Raw genomic sequence first — 16,933 nt, forward strand, 5'->3', positions numbered from 1 at the left:
CCCCAGGTACAAAAGCCCCAGTTCAGCCCTCCCCTAAAATGGCACCTGCCATCTATAGGCTCGATCCTGCCCCGCCCCTGGGTTAATGGAAACAGGGCCTGGTGGGACATTCAGAGACCTCCTCACTAGCCAATTTGGTATGGAAATATGTTTGTGGCTGTGGACAAGGACCCAGGGTGTCTCATGGTGGATGTAACATTGGACAGAGACTCTCTCTCTAGCCTCCGACTGCTCTGCCTGACCAGTCCTTCTTCCTGTGCCAGTCCCAGGCATTCAGGTTCTCCACTAGCCTTTGGAGGTGCCTGAGGCCCAGATGGAAGAAGGGGGACCTGCCCTTTTGCTCTCCTCAGTTCCTTGCCCCAGGATTGGGTTCTACTTCCAGAATCCCTCAAAACATTTTGCACAAAACTCCCAGGTAACCCAAATCAGGACCACCTCTCAGAGCAGTCTTCCTGGATGTCGACCCTGGCCTGGGTTGGATAGGAATCTGGGAAGAGTCTGAGGTTTCTGGATGGGGTGACTGGGGACAGGGGAGTTGGTTTTGGACAGTTTGAGTGTGTGCTGCCTGTGGAACCCAGTAGAATGGTCCAGTGGGCATTCGGATGGTATTAAAATGCTCCCACTCCCTCATTAGCTAGGCTTTCAGGTTCCTGCTTGCTTCAGAAAGTGGAGAACTGGGGGTTGTGAAAAGCTCAGTCACTGAGCAGGTAAAGTTTGATTGGATGTCAGGAGAGGTAGTCACGGAGTGGAAACAGCTGTGACCTTTTCTTTTTTGCTTGTCACCTAATTGCTATTAGTCATTAATTCCTATAAAGTGGATACCTTTGAGAAGTAGGAGATGGTCAGATGAATGAGGTGTGGAGACTTAAACAGTAATGACATGCTGAGTTCACAGGTCTCTGTCATTATGACCTGCCTTACACGTAGGTCATAAATATTTTATTTCTAACTAAATTATAAAAAATGTACTTAATGATATTAAGCTGCAGCTACTTACCTGAAAAGGAACAAAATAATCGCCTCTGAAGTAACTACTAATTATACAATTTTGCAAACTAATAAATATTATTTTAAATCTACTCAATAGTTGATAAATCAATTATGAATTAATCATAAAATTCGGTGACTTAATATTAGTTAAGTTTTTACTGTTTACTACTTAGAAAGCCATTTACTTTTTTAAACTTAAATTTATTAACTTAAACCCTCAGCATTTCCCACTCATCTCAAACTCCCCTTTGGCTTTTGTGTTCTGTTGAACCTTTGATTTGTCGTGTTTCAACTCTAAGAGAATCCCTTCCCTGAGTGACCCTAGGATGCCTTATGTGCCAGCATCCTCCACAACCCCATTTTAAGAATGGCTCTCCCATTGAGAAGGCTGCAAAATGCCAGCCTACTGTTTCTCTCTCCTTTGTGCTGATCAGAAGAAAAATAGCTATGGGTTTCCATTTTCCTTTCCACACAACTGTCGTGTGTTGCCTTTTGATCCTTTAGCAAATGTTACCTGCTTGGAGCAAGGGAAAACCATGCCAGCCCGCCTGTGTCCTCTGTGACCTGAGCTGACCTCACCTGCCCCTTGAGGTGCTACCCAGGTTGCCATTAGGCTTGGCTTAGATGCCACAGATCCTTCATGTCACATGACAGTGTTTTTGATATAACAGTCTTGTGCGTTTTTGATATCACAGTGACCAGTATCTGTAAAATCATACGTTTTTCTGTGGGTTCTATCAAAAGAGGAAATGTGAGTCTTAAACTCATGCTTTCTAAAAAGAGGAAATGCATGTCTTAAACCAATACCTTCCAAGTTCCCTTTAAGGTCTTTATGCAGGAAGGGTCCCCCTTGCACCATCCTGGCCTCAAGTGCCTGTGCCAAGCCCCAGAGGCCCCCAGCATCCTCCAGCTGAGTTGTTGGCAGGGGCAGCTGTGCGGGCCAGACTGTGCAGGCTCTCCTTGTCTCACACCTCCCTGCAGGCCCAGGGGAGCTGGGGAAGGCGATGACAGAAGCAGGCAATTCCAAAACACAGTGTCGGGCTTGGCATTTCTTTGGCAGGACTAAAACTGTGTACCTTCTAGGAGTGTAGGGTGTGTGCATTTCATGATCAAGAAGCAGCAGCTGCCATAACTTTGTCCACTCAGCAAGACGCTTCCTATGCAGTTCTGCATTGGAACTACTCCACAGAAGTAAAAATGCGGGGCATGGAAGGAAGGATTTTTCCAACCACAAGACAGTGGTTGGAAAACAATAATTGTTACTATTTTAAACATGAAGAGGTTTTCTCATGAAAGACTGCACTCCCTAGTCACAGTATTGTCCCCTCCCCACCATCCCACTTCCACCCCAAGTTCCCTATTCCCAGCTTGCACATCACCTTAACGCGAACCCATAAACGGTTCAGGAGCATAATGCCACAGGATCAGAATCCTCTTGGAGGAGACAAGCTGTGTATAACTGGATAAATCTAGGATTTGGGATATCCAAAGATAGCCACCATCTTGCTGTGGAAGGCATCATTACTTCCCTGAATAAATTGTAAATATCATAAGATCCCTATACTTGCAGTGTGACACCTTCCCGTTAGTCCTGGGCTGGTTCCCTTCAGTTCAAGGTCACTGTTGACAAAGTCCAGGGACTGGAGTGAAAATTGGAAGTAAACTTAATAGTCTATGCAGCTCTAGAATTCCATACTTCTGATTCTTTCTCCCTTTCTTCCTTCCTTCCTCTTTCTTTCCTTTCTTTTTCTTTCTTTCTTTCTTTCTTTCTTTCTTTCTTGCTTGCTTGCTTTCTTTTCTTTCTCTTTCTCTCTCTCTGTCTCTCTCTCTTTCTCTCTTTCTTTCTTTCTAATGGAGTCTCACTCTGTCGCCCAGGCTGGAGTGCAGTAGCGCAATCTGGGCCCACTGCAATCTCTGCCTCCTGGGTTCAAGTGATTCTCCTGCCTCAGCCTCCCAAGAAGCTGGGATTACAGGTGCGCAGCACCATGCCCGGCTAATTTTTGTATTTTTAGTAGGGACAGGGGTTTCACTATGTTGGCCAAGATGGTCTCAAACTTCTGACCTCAGGTGATCCACCCACCTCGACCTCCCAAAGTGCTGGGATTACAGGTGTGAGCCACTGTGCTCAGCCACAATTTATTCTTTCTAATGGCATTTAACTGTCTGGATTTTTTCCCATTCTGCCTGAGATGATAGACATGTGTTTTTGAATTCTGTTGTTTGCATAGATAAAATAACTGGATGATCAAAGTTTTTGGTGAAACATATGGGCATATGGGATATAGCCAGAAGTCTTTAAAAGAGGTGACATTTATTTTAAGGCCCAGTTGCTACTTACGTTGCTCATTTCTGTCTAGTGTGATGTCTTAGTTTGGGCTGCTTTAACAAAACTACCATAGACTGGGTGGTTTAAACAACAGAAATTTATTCCTCACAGTTCTGAAGGCTGGGAAGTCCAAGATCAAGTTGGAGCTGAGGGTTCCTGTTGAGGGCTCTCTTCCTGGCTTACAGATGGATGCCTTCTTGCTGTGCCCTCACATGTCAGAGAGAGAGCGATCTCTCTCCTGTCTCCTCTTCTAAGGACAATAATCCCATTCATGAGGGCTCACAAAGGCCTCCCAAAGGCCCCACCTCCAAATACTGTCACACCAGGGATTAGGCTTTGACATATGAATGGGACACAAACATTCCATTCATTGCATGTTGTGAACCAGAGGGCCAGATATTGACTCTGTCTACACAATTATTGTGTTTTGGAATAAACTAGGTGACTTGAAGCATCATCAATTGGTAAAACTAATGCTGGCCTTCTAGAGAGCTTATACTTCTTTTTTTTTCTGAGACAGAGTTCGCTCTGTCGCCCAGGCTGGAGTGCAGTGGCGCGATCTCGACTCACTGCAAGCTCTGCCTCCCGGGTTCACGCCATTCTCCTGCCTCAGCCTCCCGAGTAGCTGGGACTACAGGCGCCCGCCACCACGCCCGGCTAATTTTTTTGTATTTTTAGTAGACACACAGTTTCACTGTGTTAGCCAGGATGGTCTTGATCTCCTAACCTCATGATCCTCCTGCCTCGGCCTCCCGAAGTGCTGGGTTTACAGGCATGAGCCACTGCACCCAGCCTGGAGAGCTTATACTTCTTTCTGACCACAACCTCTGACAAGAATGTTACCTGGATTTGCTGCCTCTATTGGAGCAGAGGGAAGAGAGTCCCTTTATGGTGCTTAAGAGACTGCATAGTGTAGGAAAAAGAAAAGCCTGCATCACAATTGCCCTCAAATCTCTTCCCTTCTGGGGGACTTTCCTGAAAGGTCCAGAGTATCTACCCCACTCACCCACCCTCTGACTGACTCCATCACTATGTTCATACACGTGTGCACACACAACCTGTGCTGCAGAGAGAGACCAGCAACGTCTTCCCTTTGTTGAGTTCAGCAAAGACTAGCAGGGAAAGCTGTAAGAATAAGGTGCTAATGAGGTTACTGGGGAAGGTGAGCAGCATGATGAGTGTCCACAGTCCACAGCGAGGCGGGATTGGACGGGGTTAAGCGTCTTGGGGACTTAGGCTACTTGGAAGGGTAGGAATGTGTGGGGAGGATACTGATGAAATAGGCTTCCTACCATCACCATGCAGCTAGTCCTACCCATTCCAGCTCTGGTCTCTGTAACTTGCGGAAAGATACCCAGTTTAGACCAGTATCTGTCAAGTTCACTTTTAGGTCTTTAGGCAAGAAGTGTCCCCTTTACACTTCAGTCACCTATTAAAGCAATTATTTGCATCTCTCTTGCTCCGTAGACTGAGTTTCTTAAGAGCAGGGCCTGTGGTTTTTTCAGAGTTGTCTCCAGTGGAAAGGAGTGAAGTTATAGAACACTTTAGTGCACACAAATGTTCTAAACTTTTAAGATTTTAAAAATTTTAAAAAGATATTCTCCAAAAGCACCCTGGATAGGGAGCGTGTTAGGCAACTGTGCTATGATATTATCCAAACAAGCCAGTGCAGGCCTAGAGGTCCCAAGATCTTGGGAACCCCGAGGCTGAAGCCCTGCAGGCTGCTCCAACGGCAGCCCATGTGGAAAGCTGGAATTCAGCACAATTGGGCCTGGAGGCTGGGCCAGCACTCACACTGCGGTGTCTCTACTGAGCTGCTTCAGATCTGGGGTCCAGCTCACCCCTCTTTCTGTATGGCTCAAGGCTAGATGCTTGTATTAGTCTGCTCAGGCTGTCATAACAAAATACCACAGACTGGGTGGCTTAAACTATAGAAATTGATTTTCTCACAGTTCTGGTGGCTGGAAGTCCAAGATCAGGGTGCAGCCGGGTCAGGTTGTGGTGAGATCTCTCCTCCCGGCTGATCAATAGCTGCCTTCTCACTGTGTCCTCACACGGCCTTCTGTTCCTGTGCCTGGAGAGAGAAAGCAAGCTCTCTGGCATCTCCTAACCAGGACACTAATCCTAGCAGATCAAGGCCCTGCCCTATGACCTCATTTAACCCTTAAAACTTTCTAAAAGGCCCCATCTCCAAATACAGCCACGCTGGGGTTGGCTTCAGTGTATGAATTAGAGGGGACACATACATCTAGTCCATAATAACTCTAGAGACAAACTGTCTGGCTTTCAATCTCTGCTGTTAGAAACTAGTTGTGGGACCTTGAGGACATTCTTTTAACTTTTCTAAGCCTCAGGTTCTTCTTGGTAAAAATGGGGGCAATGATGGTACCTATCTCCGGGCATTGTAAGGATTAAATCAGATGATGTACACAATGGGCCTAGTGAAGGGCCCAGTATATAGTAAGTGTCTAGTAATTATTAGTTAGCATTATTAATAGAGTCCTCTAAGTTCTGAGAATGAGTTTTCTAGATGGTAGTCCTAGGAGTGCAGTCTAGCCTGGATTTCCAGGACCAGCCCAGGCCTGCGTGAATGGGATTCCTGGGCCAGAGAGGTTCCAGGGCTCCCCAGTATTCTGCAAGGGAGCCAAGCCTCTTCAGAGCCTCGTTAGCCTCCGGAGACTTCCAACTAGGAAGTGGAAAAAAATAGGCCGAGGTGGTGGCAGCCCAAGGGTTCTAGAGAAGGGGAGTAGTCAGCCCCATCTATTCCTCCCTCACCCATCTCCTTTCAAAAAGGATGGCAGAGGGAGGAACTGAGCCAGCTGGGTCTGAATGAAGGATCACGTTGGATTCCTTCTGGCTTCTTTTTAGTTAATAAATAAATAAATAACTTTTTTTTTTTTGAGACAGAGTCTCGCTCTGTTGCCCAGGCTGGAGTACAGTGGCATGATCTTGGCTCACTGCAACCTTTGCCTCCTTGGTTCAAGTGATTCTCCTGCCTCAGTTTCCTGAGTAGCTGGGACCACAGGCATGCACCACCACGCCCAGCTAATTTTTGTAATTTTAGTAGAGATGGAGTTTTATCATGCTGGCCAAGCTGGTCTCAAACTTCTGACCTCAAGTGATCCGCCAGCCTCAGCCTCCCAAAGTGCTGGGATTACAGGCATGAGCCACTGAGCCTGGCCTAAAAAAAGGCTTTTGAACATAAATTTTCAGATTATATGTTCCTCCTCCAGTTTATTATGTAAAATTTGAAAAATACAGAAACCTATGAAGGACATAAAACTCACCTGGAAACCTTCTACCCAGAGTTAATTCCCTTAAGTCAGATAGACCTAAATCTGAAGCCCATCCCTCCCCCTGGAGTTGTGTGACCTTTAATGGGCTACTTGTTATTTTCAAAACCTCTGTTTATTCCTTAAAGTGAGGCTAACACTTCCTGCCTTGTTCCCACTTTGTGGGGGTTGCTGTGTGAATGCATGTAAAGTGCCAGGCACAGGTGTTTATTTACTGAGAGCTCTTATTTCTATTGAAGACAATGTCCTTGGCTTTTGATTCTAGCATCAAAGCTCAGACAAGAATTCTCAGTAAGCTATTATCACACTGCTCTTTCAGGTTCTCCAACCTCCAAGCATGTGCTACAAACATGTAAGCAAACCCATCTTGTCATTTACAACATTGACATAACGATTATGCAGCAATTTTTCCAGCATAAGTATTCCTAGTTTTCCTCTTCCCTTAAAGCTGCTTTAAAAGGTGAGGATTAAGCCAGACCTGGTGGCATGCACCTGTAGTCTCAGTTACTCAAGAGGCTGAAGTTGGAGGATCGCTTGACCCCAGGAGTTCAAGTTCAGCCTGGGCAATGAAGTAGAGAACTAAAAAAAAAAAAAAACAAACAAACAAAAAAAAAAAACAAAAAACAATTTAAGGTGAGGATTATATCTTTGCACAGAGGATTGGGTTTGTTTCTTCCTCTGGCAAACTCTACTATCACCATCACTTCTCTCTTCTTTTTTTTTGTCTTTTCTTTTCTTTTCTTTTTTTTTTTTTTGAGACAGAGTCTTTGCTGTGTCACCCAGGCTGGAATGCAGTGATGTGATCTCAGCTCACTACAGCCTCAACCTCCTGGGCTCAAGCGATCCTCCCACCCACCCCCAAGTAGCTGGGACTACAGGTGCATGCCACCACACCTGGCTAATTTTTGTATTTTTTGTAGAAACGGGGTTTCACCATGTTGCCCAGGCAGGCAGGTCTTGAACTCCTGGACTCAAGCAATCCTCCTACCTTGACCTCCGAAAGTGCTGGGATTACAGGCATGAGCCAGTGTACCTAGCCCATTTCCCTCTTTTAAAGCAAACTAAGAACCTGGATCTGTCCTTTCCTAGTCACACTTGGGCTTGGCTTTGTAATGAGACAGAGAGAGAGAGAGAGAGACTGACAGACTGACTTCTGGGCTTCCTTTGGCCAGAGTGGCTCTGTCCACCACCCAAGAACCAAACCCATTTTCTTATTATTGCATATGAAATTAAAACTCCAGTTTTTAGATTTTAGGACAAAAGATCCCTTGAAATGTGTTCAGCTTCACCCCAGCTCCAGATAATAGGCTTGTGGCTGTGGCTGTCCCCTCTTCCCTAGTCTCTCCAGCCCAACTCCCCATGGCCTCTCTGCCCTGGAGCCTTCCACTCTAGGGGAGCAGGGCCTCTTCTCCCCAGAGGTCAGAATGATACCCTGCAGGGAGCAGATGTTCCTGGAGTACAGTTGTCACTCCCAGCCACCTGCTTTGTTTCCCAGCACTCCCTCAGGCAGCAGCCCCCAAGGGCCATGCTTTCCTTACAGCAGGAGAACCTGGTGGTTGAGGCTCCACATAAGCTTTCTTGTTTGTTGCTGAGATTCCATGCACTCAAGTCTGGCCAACTTAGCAAAAAATAAACCGTTTCCAGGAGAACAGGCTATGATCTCCAAATATCTGACATGTGCCCTTACAAGAGGTACTCCTTTAATAGGTCCCCAAGGCCTTTTCATCCTGGGACACAGCCTTCCCAGAACTTCCCTGGTGACAGACAAAGTTAAATGATGAGGATGAGAGAAAATATGTTGCTTCCTTTGTTCTATTCACCATAATTAGCTGTGTTAGGAAAATTGAGCCTTATCCTGGACATAGAGTTGCCAAATATCCCTGAAAACAAACATGGAATTGGTCTACTACTCATTGCTTTAAACCATTTTGATTGTGTTAGAGTGCAACAAGTAGATGGGGCTATTTATTCATTTATTCACCAGTTTTGAGTATTCTGTACTGGATGCTGAGGATGAGGAGCGGGCGGAGACAAAGATGACTGATAGGACTGCCTTTGAGGACCCTACTCCATAGGTGGAGAGAGAATCTAGTGCCATGAAGGCAGTGGATCTAGTGAAGGCACAAAGAGAGTCAGAGAAAACTTTTTCAGAAGAGAGGACAACTGGGCCCTGAAGAATGAGAAATTTACTGCGTATAAAAGTGGGCTTTATTTTACCTCAAGGACACACTGCAATGGTGTAATCTCCTTCCTGCTGGTCAGAGTTTGTCCTATATTTTCTAAGCCTAAATGTAAATATTTTCTGTTCAGATACCTAAGGGTCAAGAGAGTTGCGTATCTTTATTATTATTATAAATCCTTATTAGAATTTATATTATAAATATAAATATAACAATTTTATATACTTATAATTATATAATTATAATTTATATTATAAATATAAATCCTTATTATTATAGATAATTCCTTACTTATTTTGGATATTAACCAAAGTGTGCCCCCTGGATGGAATTTTAAGTAACTCACCATGACCACAGCTATCTGAGCTGCCCTCAGCACTGGCCCCATTTCCTATGTGCACCCCATTTCACTTCTCAGGTCCCTGCAGTGGCTCCCCCACATCTTCACACTCGTCAAATCCACTCATTCTGTACCACTCCCACGAGCTCTCAGCCCCCAGCTTTGCAGAGCAGAGAGAATGCAAACTCGCTGATATGCCTGTCTCTCCTGCATCTGCACATCACCTCCTCCTACAAGCCTTTGACTTTAACCTCTCTGTGTCCCTTTCGTCTTTGGCGAGGTGGGCATAATAATACCTTCCCCACAGGATTGTTGGAGGGATCTAATCAAGCAAGCCACGTCAATTGACAAGTGAGGGCCTTGTTTGTTGAGGCCTTCTGTTAATGATGGTTGCCATTATTCTACGCTACCTCCTTCGGGAGCTCACATCAAAAATAGTCCCTTGATCTCTTAGACCTTTAATCTCTCCCTTGGCTCCTTCTTCACTCCCTGAAAAATATTAGTCCTAAAATTGATACTTTCCCTCAGCCATGCTCCTTGGGCCGTTTCTAGGCTTTCTTTACTCACAGAGATCTTGACGGCTGTATACGCAGTCTCCACAAACTTGCCTTCAATCAGAGTTCATCAAAGACTCACTGATTTCCAAAGCAGAGGTCAAGATCTTCTGTGGTCCTTGCCCCCACTTCACTGCAGGGCTACATTTAATGCTAAGGGAAGGGAGCTCTACAGAGGAGGGAGTAGTCAGTGGTGTCAAATGTGGTTACTTGATGCATAATCCATTTTGAGTTAATTTTTATATAAGATTTTAGGTTTAAATTAAGGCTGGGTTTTTGGCCTATGAATATCCAACACCAATTGTTGAAAAGACTGTCCTCCCTTCATTGAATTGCTTTTGCACCTTTGTCAAAAATCAGTTGACCATAGTTGTCAAGATCATGCAGTCTTGATTACTATAGCTATGTAATATGTCTTGGAATCAAGTAGACTGATTCCTCTGACTTTATTCTTCTTTGTGGAGGTTGCTTTAGCTGTTCTAGTTCCTTTGCCAATCCACGTATATTTTGACAATAACATACAAAAGATTTGTGCTGGGATTTTAATAGGAATTGCATTAAACATGTATGTCAATTTGGGGAGAATTGACACTATGTTGAGTCTTCCAATCCATGAACATGGTATGTCTCTCCACTTACTTAGATTGTCTTTGATTTCTTTCATTGGCATTCTGTAGTTTTCAGCATACAAGTCCTATGTGTGTTTTTTCTTTTTTTATATTGACAGATAAAATTGTAGGTATTTGTTGTGTGCAACATGATGTTTTGAAGCACATACGCATTGTGAAATGATTAAATCCAGTTAATTAACAGATGAATTACCTCATATAATGAGAGGTTAGAACACTTGATAGCCACACTCAAAGCATTTTTCAAGAATACAATGTTATTATTAACTGTAGTCACCATGTTGTACAATAGATCTCTTAAACTTATTTAACTGAAATTTTGTATACTTTCACCAACATTTCCCCAACTCCCCTTTACCCCAACTACTCCAGCTGCTGGTAACCACCATTCTGTTCTCTATTTCTTTTCTTTTCTTTTTTTTTTTTTTTTTTTTTTTTGAGACGGAGTCTCTCTCTGTCGCCCAGGCTGAAGGGCCGTGGCATGATCTCGGCTTACTGCAACCTCCGCCTCCCTGGTTCAAGCAATTCTCTACCTCAGCCTCCTGAGTAGCTAGGATTACAAGCACCCACCATCACGCCCGGCTGGTTTTTGTATTTTTAGTAGAGACGGGGTTTCACTATCTTGGCCAGGCTGGTCTTGAACTCCTGACCTCATGACTCACCCACCTCGGCCTCCCAAAGTGCTGGGATTACAGGCATGAGCCACTGCACCCAGCCTCTGTTCTCTATTTCTATGAATCAACTTTTTTAGGTTCCACATAGAAGTGACAGCATTTGGTATCTGTCTTTCTGTGCTTGGCTTATTTTACTTAACCTAATGTTCTCCAGATTTATCCAAGTTGTTACACATGGCAGGACCTCCCCTTTTTTTATGGCTGAGCAGTATTCTATTGTGTGTATATGCATCTTTTTCATCCATTCACCCATTGATGGGCACTTAGGTTGATTCCATATAGTGGCTATTGTGAATAATGCTGCAGCAAACAAGGAAATGCAGATATCCCTTCGACATACTGATTTCATTTCCCTTGGATATATACCCAGTAGTGGGATTGCTGGACCATATGGTAGTTCTATTTTTAAGTTTTTAAGGATTCTCTATACTGTTTTCCATAATGGCTGTACTAATTTACATTCCCACCAACAGTGTACAAGAGTTCCCTTTTCTCCACATCCTTGCCAACACTTGTTATCTTTCATCTTTTTGATAATAGTCATTCTAACAGGTATGTGGTGATAATCTCACTGTGGTTTTAACTTGTACTTTTCTGATGATTAGTGATGTTGAGCACTTTTTTATCAATCTGTTGGCCATTTGTATGTCTTCTGAGAAATGTCTATTCAGGTTATTTGCCCATTTTTAAATTGAGTTGTTTTCTTGCTGTTGGGCTCTTTCAATTCCTTATTTATTTTGGATATTAACCTCTTGTCAGATGTGTATAGTTTGCAAATATTTTCTCCCATTCCGTAGGTTTTCTCTTCACTCTGTTGATTGTTTCCTTTGCTGTGTAGAAACTTTTTAGTTTGATGCAATCCCATTTGTCTATCTTTGCTTTTGTTGTCTGTGCCTATACATGTTTTCTTGGATTTATGCCTATTTCACTTTTTCTGAGTGTCCATGTGTTCATTGCTAGTGTACAGAAAAAAGTAGCCTTTTGTATATTGATCTTGTAACTTGTGGTCTTGCTTATTTGTTCTAGAAGATTTTTTTTTTTTGGTAGATTTCTTGGAATTTTTTATGTGGATCATCATGTCATCTGCAACTTGGGACAGTTTTGTTTTTTCCTTTTCAATCTATATGCCGTTTATTTCATTTTCTTTCCTTATAGTGCTGGCTAGAATAACCTATGTTGCCTAGCAGTGGCAAAAGTAGACATCCTTGCCTCTGAATTGTAGAGGAAAGTATTTAGCCTTTCACCATTAAATCTGATGTTAGCTGTGGATTTTTTTGTAGGTGTTCTTTATCAAGTTGAGGAAGCTACCCTCCCGACTTTTCTGAGAGTTTTTATCATGAATGGGTGTTGAATTTTGTCAAATGCTTTTCTGCATCAGTTGATACGATTTTATGATTTTTCTTCCTTAGTTTATTAAGATGGTGGATTACGTTGATTGTTTTTCAAATATTGAACCAGCCTCACATTTTTTGAATAAACCCCATTTGTGTGGTGTCTAATTCTTTTTAAATGTTGCTGAATTCTGTTTGCAAATATTTTGTCAAGAATTTTTTATATCTATGTTCACGAGAGATATTGCTCTGTAGTTTTCTTTTTGTAGTGTCTTTGTCTGGTTTTTGGTATAAGGCTAATACCGGCTTCATAAAATGAATTGGGAAGGGTTTCCTTCTCTTCTGTTTTCTGGATGAGATCAGTATTAATTCTTCTTTAAATGTTTGAAAAAGTTCTCCAGCTTTTGAAAACTGTTGATGCCGGGGACCCAATCTGGCCCAAATAAATCTGAATCTCTGGGGGTGGGGCTTGGGCATACATAGTTGTCCAAAGCTACTCAGGTGAGCTTAATATGCAACCAGCTGTGGAGCTAAGTGTTGGCTGTGGACTTCTTGAAGCCAAAATAGGAGCATGAAGGAAGCAGAATCCATCTGAGGAATGTCATGAATTAAACAGCTGTGAGATTTGGAGAGTTCAGCTCTGAGACACACCCCCGGAGGCTCTGGTGTTTTCAGGATACCGTGCAGTGTAAGGGAGACATTTGTTGTATAAGACATGTGGGTTCGACTTGGCTACTTGATAACCATAAATTCCTTAGCAATTTCAGCTTTCTCATCTGTAAAATGCCTTGGGTTGTTTTGGGGATAGTAGAGATATGAAAAATGAGATATGAGAGATAGAAAATGAGATAGTAGATGTGAAAATGCTTTGAAACTCACATAGCATTTTGGGAAAGTAAAACATGATGTTTCTGTAGGCCCCAGCTTCTCCCTTACTGCCACCATGTCCTGATCCTAATAAGTCCCTCTGGGAAGCCAGTGGGAGGCTTGTGACTCCCGCTGGCTGTAGGGGAAACTTCCTCCTCTTCTCTGCTCACTTACCCTGACCATGGAATTTGGGCTCTGATAGGAGGGATGGGAAACTGGAAACAGTGAAGGGACTTTGACCTTGACCATGCTCACCTTCTTGTAGGAACATGCTTGCCAACTCAGCCAGTGTGAGGATCCTCATCAAGGGAGGCAAGGTGGTGAACGATGACTGCACCCACGAGGCTGACGTCTACATCGAGAATGGCATCATCCAGCAGGTGGGCCGCGAGCTCATGATCCCTGGCGGGGCCAAGGTGATTGATGCCACAGGGAAACTGGTGATCCCTGGTGGCATCGACACCAGCACCCACTTCCACCAGACCTTCATGAATGCCACGTGCGTGGACGACTTCTACCATGGGACCAAGGTAATGCTCCTGTTTGCCAAAGGTGGCTTCCTCTTTGGCTTTTTTATTCTGCTTCTGGGGCTGCTCCATACTAGATTCATGTGAGCCAGGTGCTCCCAGTGTATTGCTGGCAGGAGAAGGGTGTGTCAGGGCCACTATGGCACTATAATAGGGATTTGCGGCTTAACATCACAGATTTCCATGATTACAGAAAAGGAGGCATTTAGGTCGGTTTTGCTAATCATATCATTTACCCAAGTACCCAGGCTGAGAACCGATTTTATTTTTATATTTTTATGTCATGTAATACAAATCTAGAGGAAGAAGAGAATAAGCTGGTGTTTGTTATTACGTCGGGGAGTGGGTTGGTCTGATGGGCTTCTTTATGTATGATAAACTGAATTAAATTCCCAAAGACTGAAAGACAAATTTGCTTCTTCTAGATGATGAGACAGCTTCTATTACCTCTCCAAGCTTGCTTGTTATTTTTAAAAACAACTGGAAAATTGCTGGTGGTGGGTTCTCTTTTCAGAGTGAGTTACCTTGGACAATATTTAACAGTTACTGAGCTGGACCTGAGCTACTGTAAGTTCCTGAATGCCAAGTACCAAAATTCAGAAGAAAAATTAGGAGGAAACTACATTCTGCAAAAAGAGCCACGAATGGGCTTTTTTACCCTTCCCCTGTGCTCCAGACACCTCTGTCATTACTGTCATCCCTCTTCCTTGTGATTTTCTATCTCATGCTGGCCTCTCCCTGGACATCAGACTATGGGCTCCTTGATGGCAAGGCCTGGCCATTTTCCTCTGCTTTCCCAGAGCCTGGACTGACCTCAAACTAGAGTAGCTGTCCTGTAAGTGTGCAGGCAGAGGCTTGGCCTGGGGACACAGCTTGATGGACCAGCCCCACCCCAAGCAGATGGCCCTTAAGGTCTCCTTGAGGACAGGCCCCCTTCCCAATCCAGGGGCTGCAGACCAGACCCTTGGAAGGCTGGGCTATGAGGAGTCACAGTAGCCATTGCCTGACTGTGCCAAGGCAAGGATGCTCCCTGGCTTAACCCTCTGGCATCAGGGCTACACCTGCTCACTCTAGCCAAGTCCAGGGAAGAGAGGTGGTAGGCCGACTCTCCTTGCTTTCTCCTCTGAGAATTCCCCCGGGCCCTGCAAGTGATGTTTTGATTATGAAATGGGGAGCCCCATCCTCATAAATTCAGGATCCTCTTGCGGGGTGCCTGGTGACAGTCGGGACCTTTCTGAAGTGAGTGAGCATATCCAGCTCACCATCCTCATGCACTGAGCCAGGCCAGGCCTGTGGTTATTGTCATTTTCACTGAAGTATAGCATATATACAGAGAAGTGCAGAAATCGTAAGTACACAGAATTGCCACCATTGAATACACTTCTAACCAGCTCCCAAGTCAAGACACAAAACTTTACCGGCACCCAGAAGCTCCTCCAGTCACAGGTTCCCACCAGGGATAATCACTATCCTAACTTCTAATAGGCTTTTTTAAATAACAGCTTAATCGAGATATAATTTACATATCATACAATTCACATATTTAAAGTGTGTAAGTCAGTGGTTTTGGTATATTTATCACAGCTTGGTTTTGTCTATGTAGATGAAATGAAGCAGTATGTACCTTCGTATTGGCTCCTTTTGCTCCAAAATTCATAAATTCATTCACTTTCATTGCTTAATACTATTCCACTGTGCAATATACCACATAGCAATTATCTCTCTGTCAGTGGCCATTTAGTTCATTGCTTGTTTGAGGCTATTACAAACATTGTCACTATGAACATGTTCTTGCACATATCTTCAGCAAACATGTCTGTACACATTTTGTTGGGCACATACTCCTAGGAATGGAATTGCAGGACCCATAGGGTACACTTACGTTCAGCTGTAATAGGTAATGCCAAATGGTTTTCCAGACTGGTTGTAACAATTTATACTCCCAGCAGTAGTGTAAGAGAGGCCACAGTATTTAACATTGACATCACCAGTCCATGCTGGGGTCCATTCTGTAGTATGCTCAGGCCTTGCACTAAAAAATGCACCTTCCTAGTTACTGTCCCTGTTTTGAGGAGTCTTTAGGCCAGGGTCAGATGCCACACTGTCACTATGCTGTCTACCAGGCTCATGGTGGGCAGACTGGCCTCCTTTGTCTCATTTTCCACATTGTCATCTGCTAGGGCCTCATTAGCCAAGAATGACTGGTTTTCCCCTGAGAGCCATCAGCTCTTTACAGCTGATGAAGAGCTCTGCACACGTGTCTTTATGCAAGGTGGTGGGTAACTCGATCTTTTCTGCTTCTCATCCACACAAGCAGCTGCCTCCAAAAAACATCTAAAGGCCTCTGTGTGATGAAAGGCCCCAGATCTCCCATTTCTGCAGGTTCAGGCTGCCTCAGGAGCCCCAGTCCGTGTCAGGCCCTAGTTGTAGGGAATTTAAGAGACCACAGACCCTAAGCCACCCTGGCAGCTGGTATCACTTAAACTGACACTTTGTTATATCCAGCCCGAAGCAAGATTGTAATTGTCCTTGTGCCCCAGCCCTCACATTAAGCCTCTGTCGTGGTGGCCTCGTCCTACCTGGACTCCATTAGTAGATCCTGCCCAGAGTCCTGAAATTCCTACCCTTGACCCCTCCACTCCACACCAAGATTTCCCCTTTACGTTGTGGCTCCTGCAGCCAAATGGTGTGGCTTCCCAGTTTCTGAAAATCTCCCGGGGAGAAAAAATGCTCTCCTACTGAAACGCTGATGGGGACGGGTGGATTTAATTATTCACACCGCCTGCAGTACCCTTGCAGAGGCTGTGCACCCTGATGGACCGCCGCTGACCTACTTAGCATGCTCTAAGAAAGGTTGATTCACTTTAAGCATCTGGGTTTATAATAGAACAGTAATCCCAAGGAAAATCTCACCCGAACGATTAGCCAAGAAAGAAGGAGAGATCAAGTTGCATCTTTTTGTTCTTGTCAGACAGATCTCGGGGCCTGAACCCTGCACACAACACCCCACCCCTGCCCCGCCCCACCCCAGCTAGCGTCTGCTTGTTGATTTGGCAGCAGCAGCAGCCAGACTAGGAAAACAAAACAGTTGAAAGCCTGGCCTTTCCGAGAACATCTGGGCCTCCATTGTACTGGGTCTCCAGGGATTTCTCTCCAGTACTTCTTTAGCCCACGCCTCGCTGGCCCCAGCCTCTGAAAGAGGCTGTGGCAGGCTCTGCCTGG

General features: G+C 44.4%; 1 protein-coding gene across 2 annotated transcripts in view; it reads left to right on the forward strand.

Moving 5' to 3' along the window:
* DPYSL5 (dihydropyrimidinase like 5) overlaps window positions 1-16,933 on the forward strand; it is a 138,670-nt gene that overhangs the window by 72,214 nt on the left and 49,523 nt on the right. For both annotated transcript variants that reach the window (XM_058427024.1, XM_032172474.2), the window contains exon 2: window positions 13,450-13,714. In XM_058427024.1, the coding sequence (XP_058283007.1) occupies window positions 13,454-13,714 (261 nt within the window). In that variant the 5' untranslated portion in view covers window positions 13,450-13,453. The remainder of the gene's footprint in view (window positions 1-13,449; window positions 13,715-16,933) is intronic.

This window comes from Hylobates moloch, unplaced genomic scaffold (genome assembly GCF_009828535.3).
Source record: "Hylobates moloch isolate HMO894 unplaced genomic scaffold, HMol_V3 SCAFFOLD_13, whole genome shotgun sequence".
NCBI lineage: Eukaryota > Metazoa > Chordata > Mammalia > Primates > Hylobatidae > Hylobates > Hylobates moloch.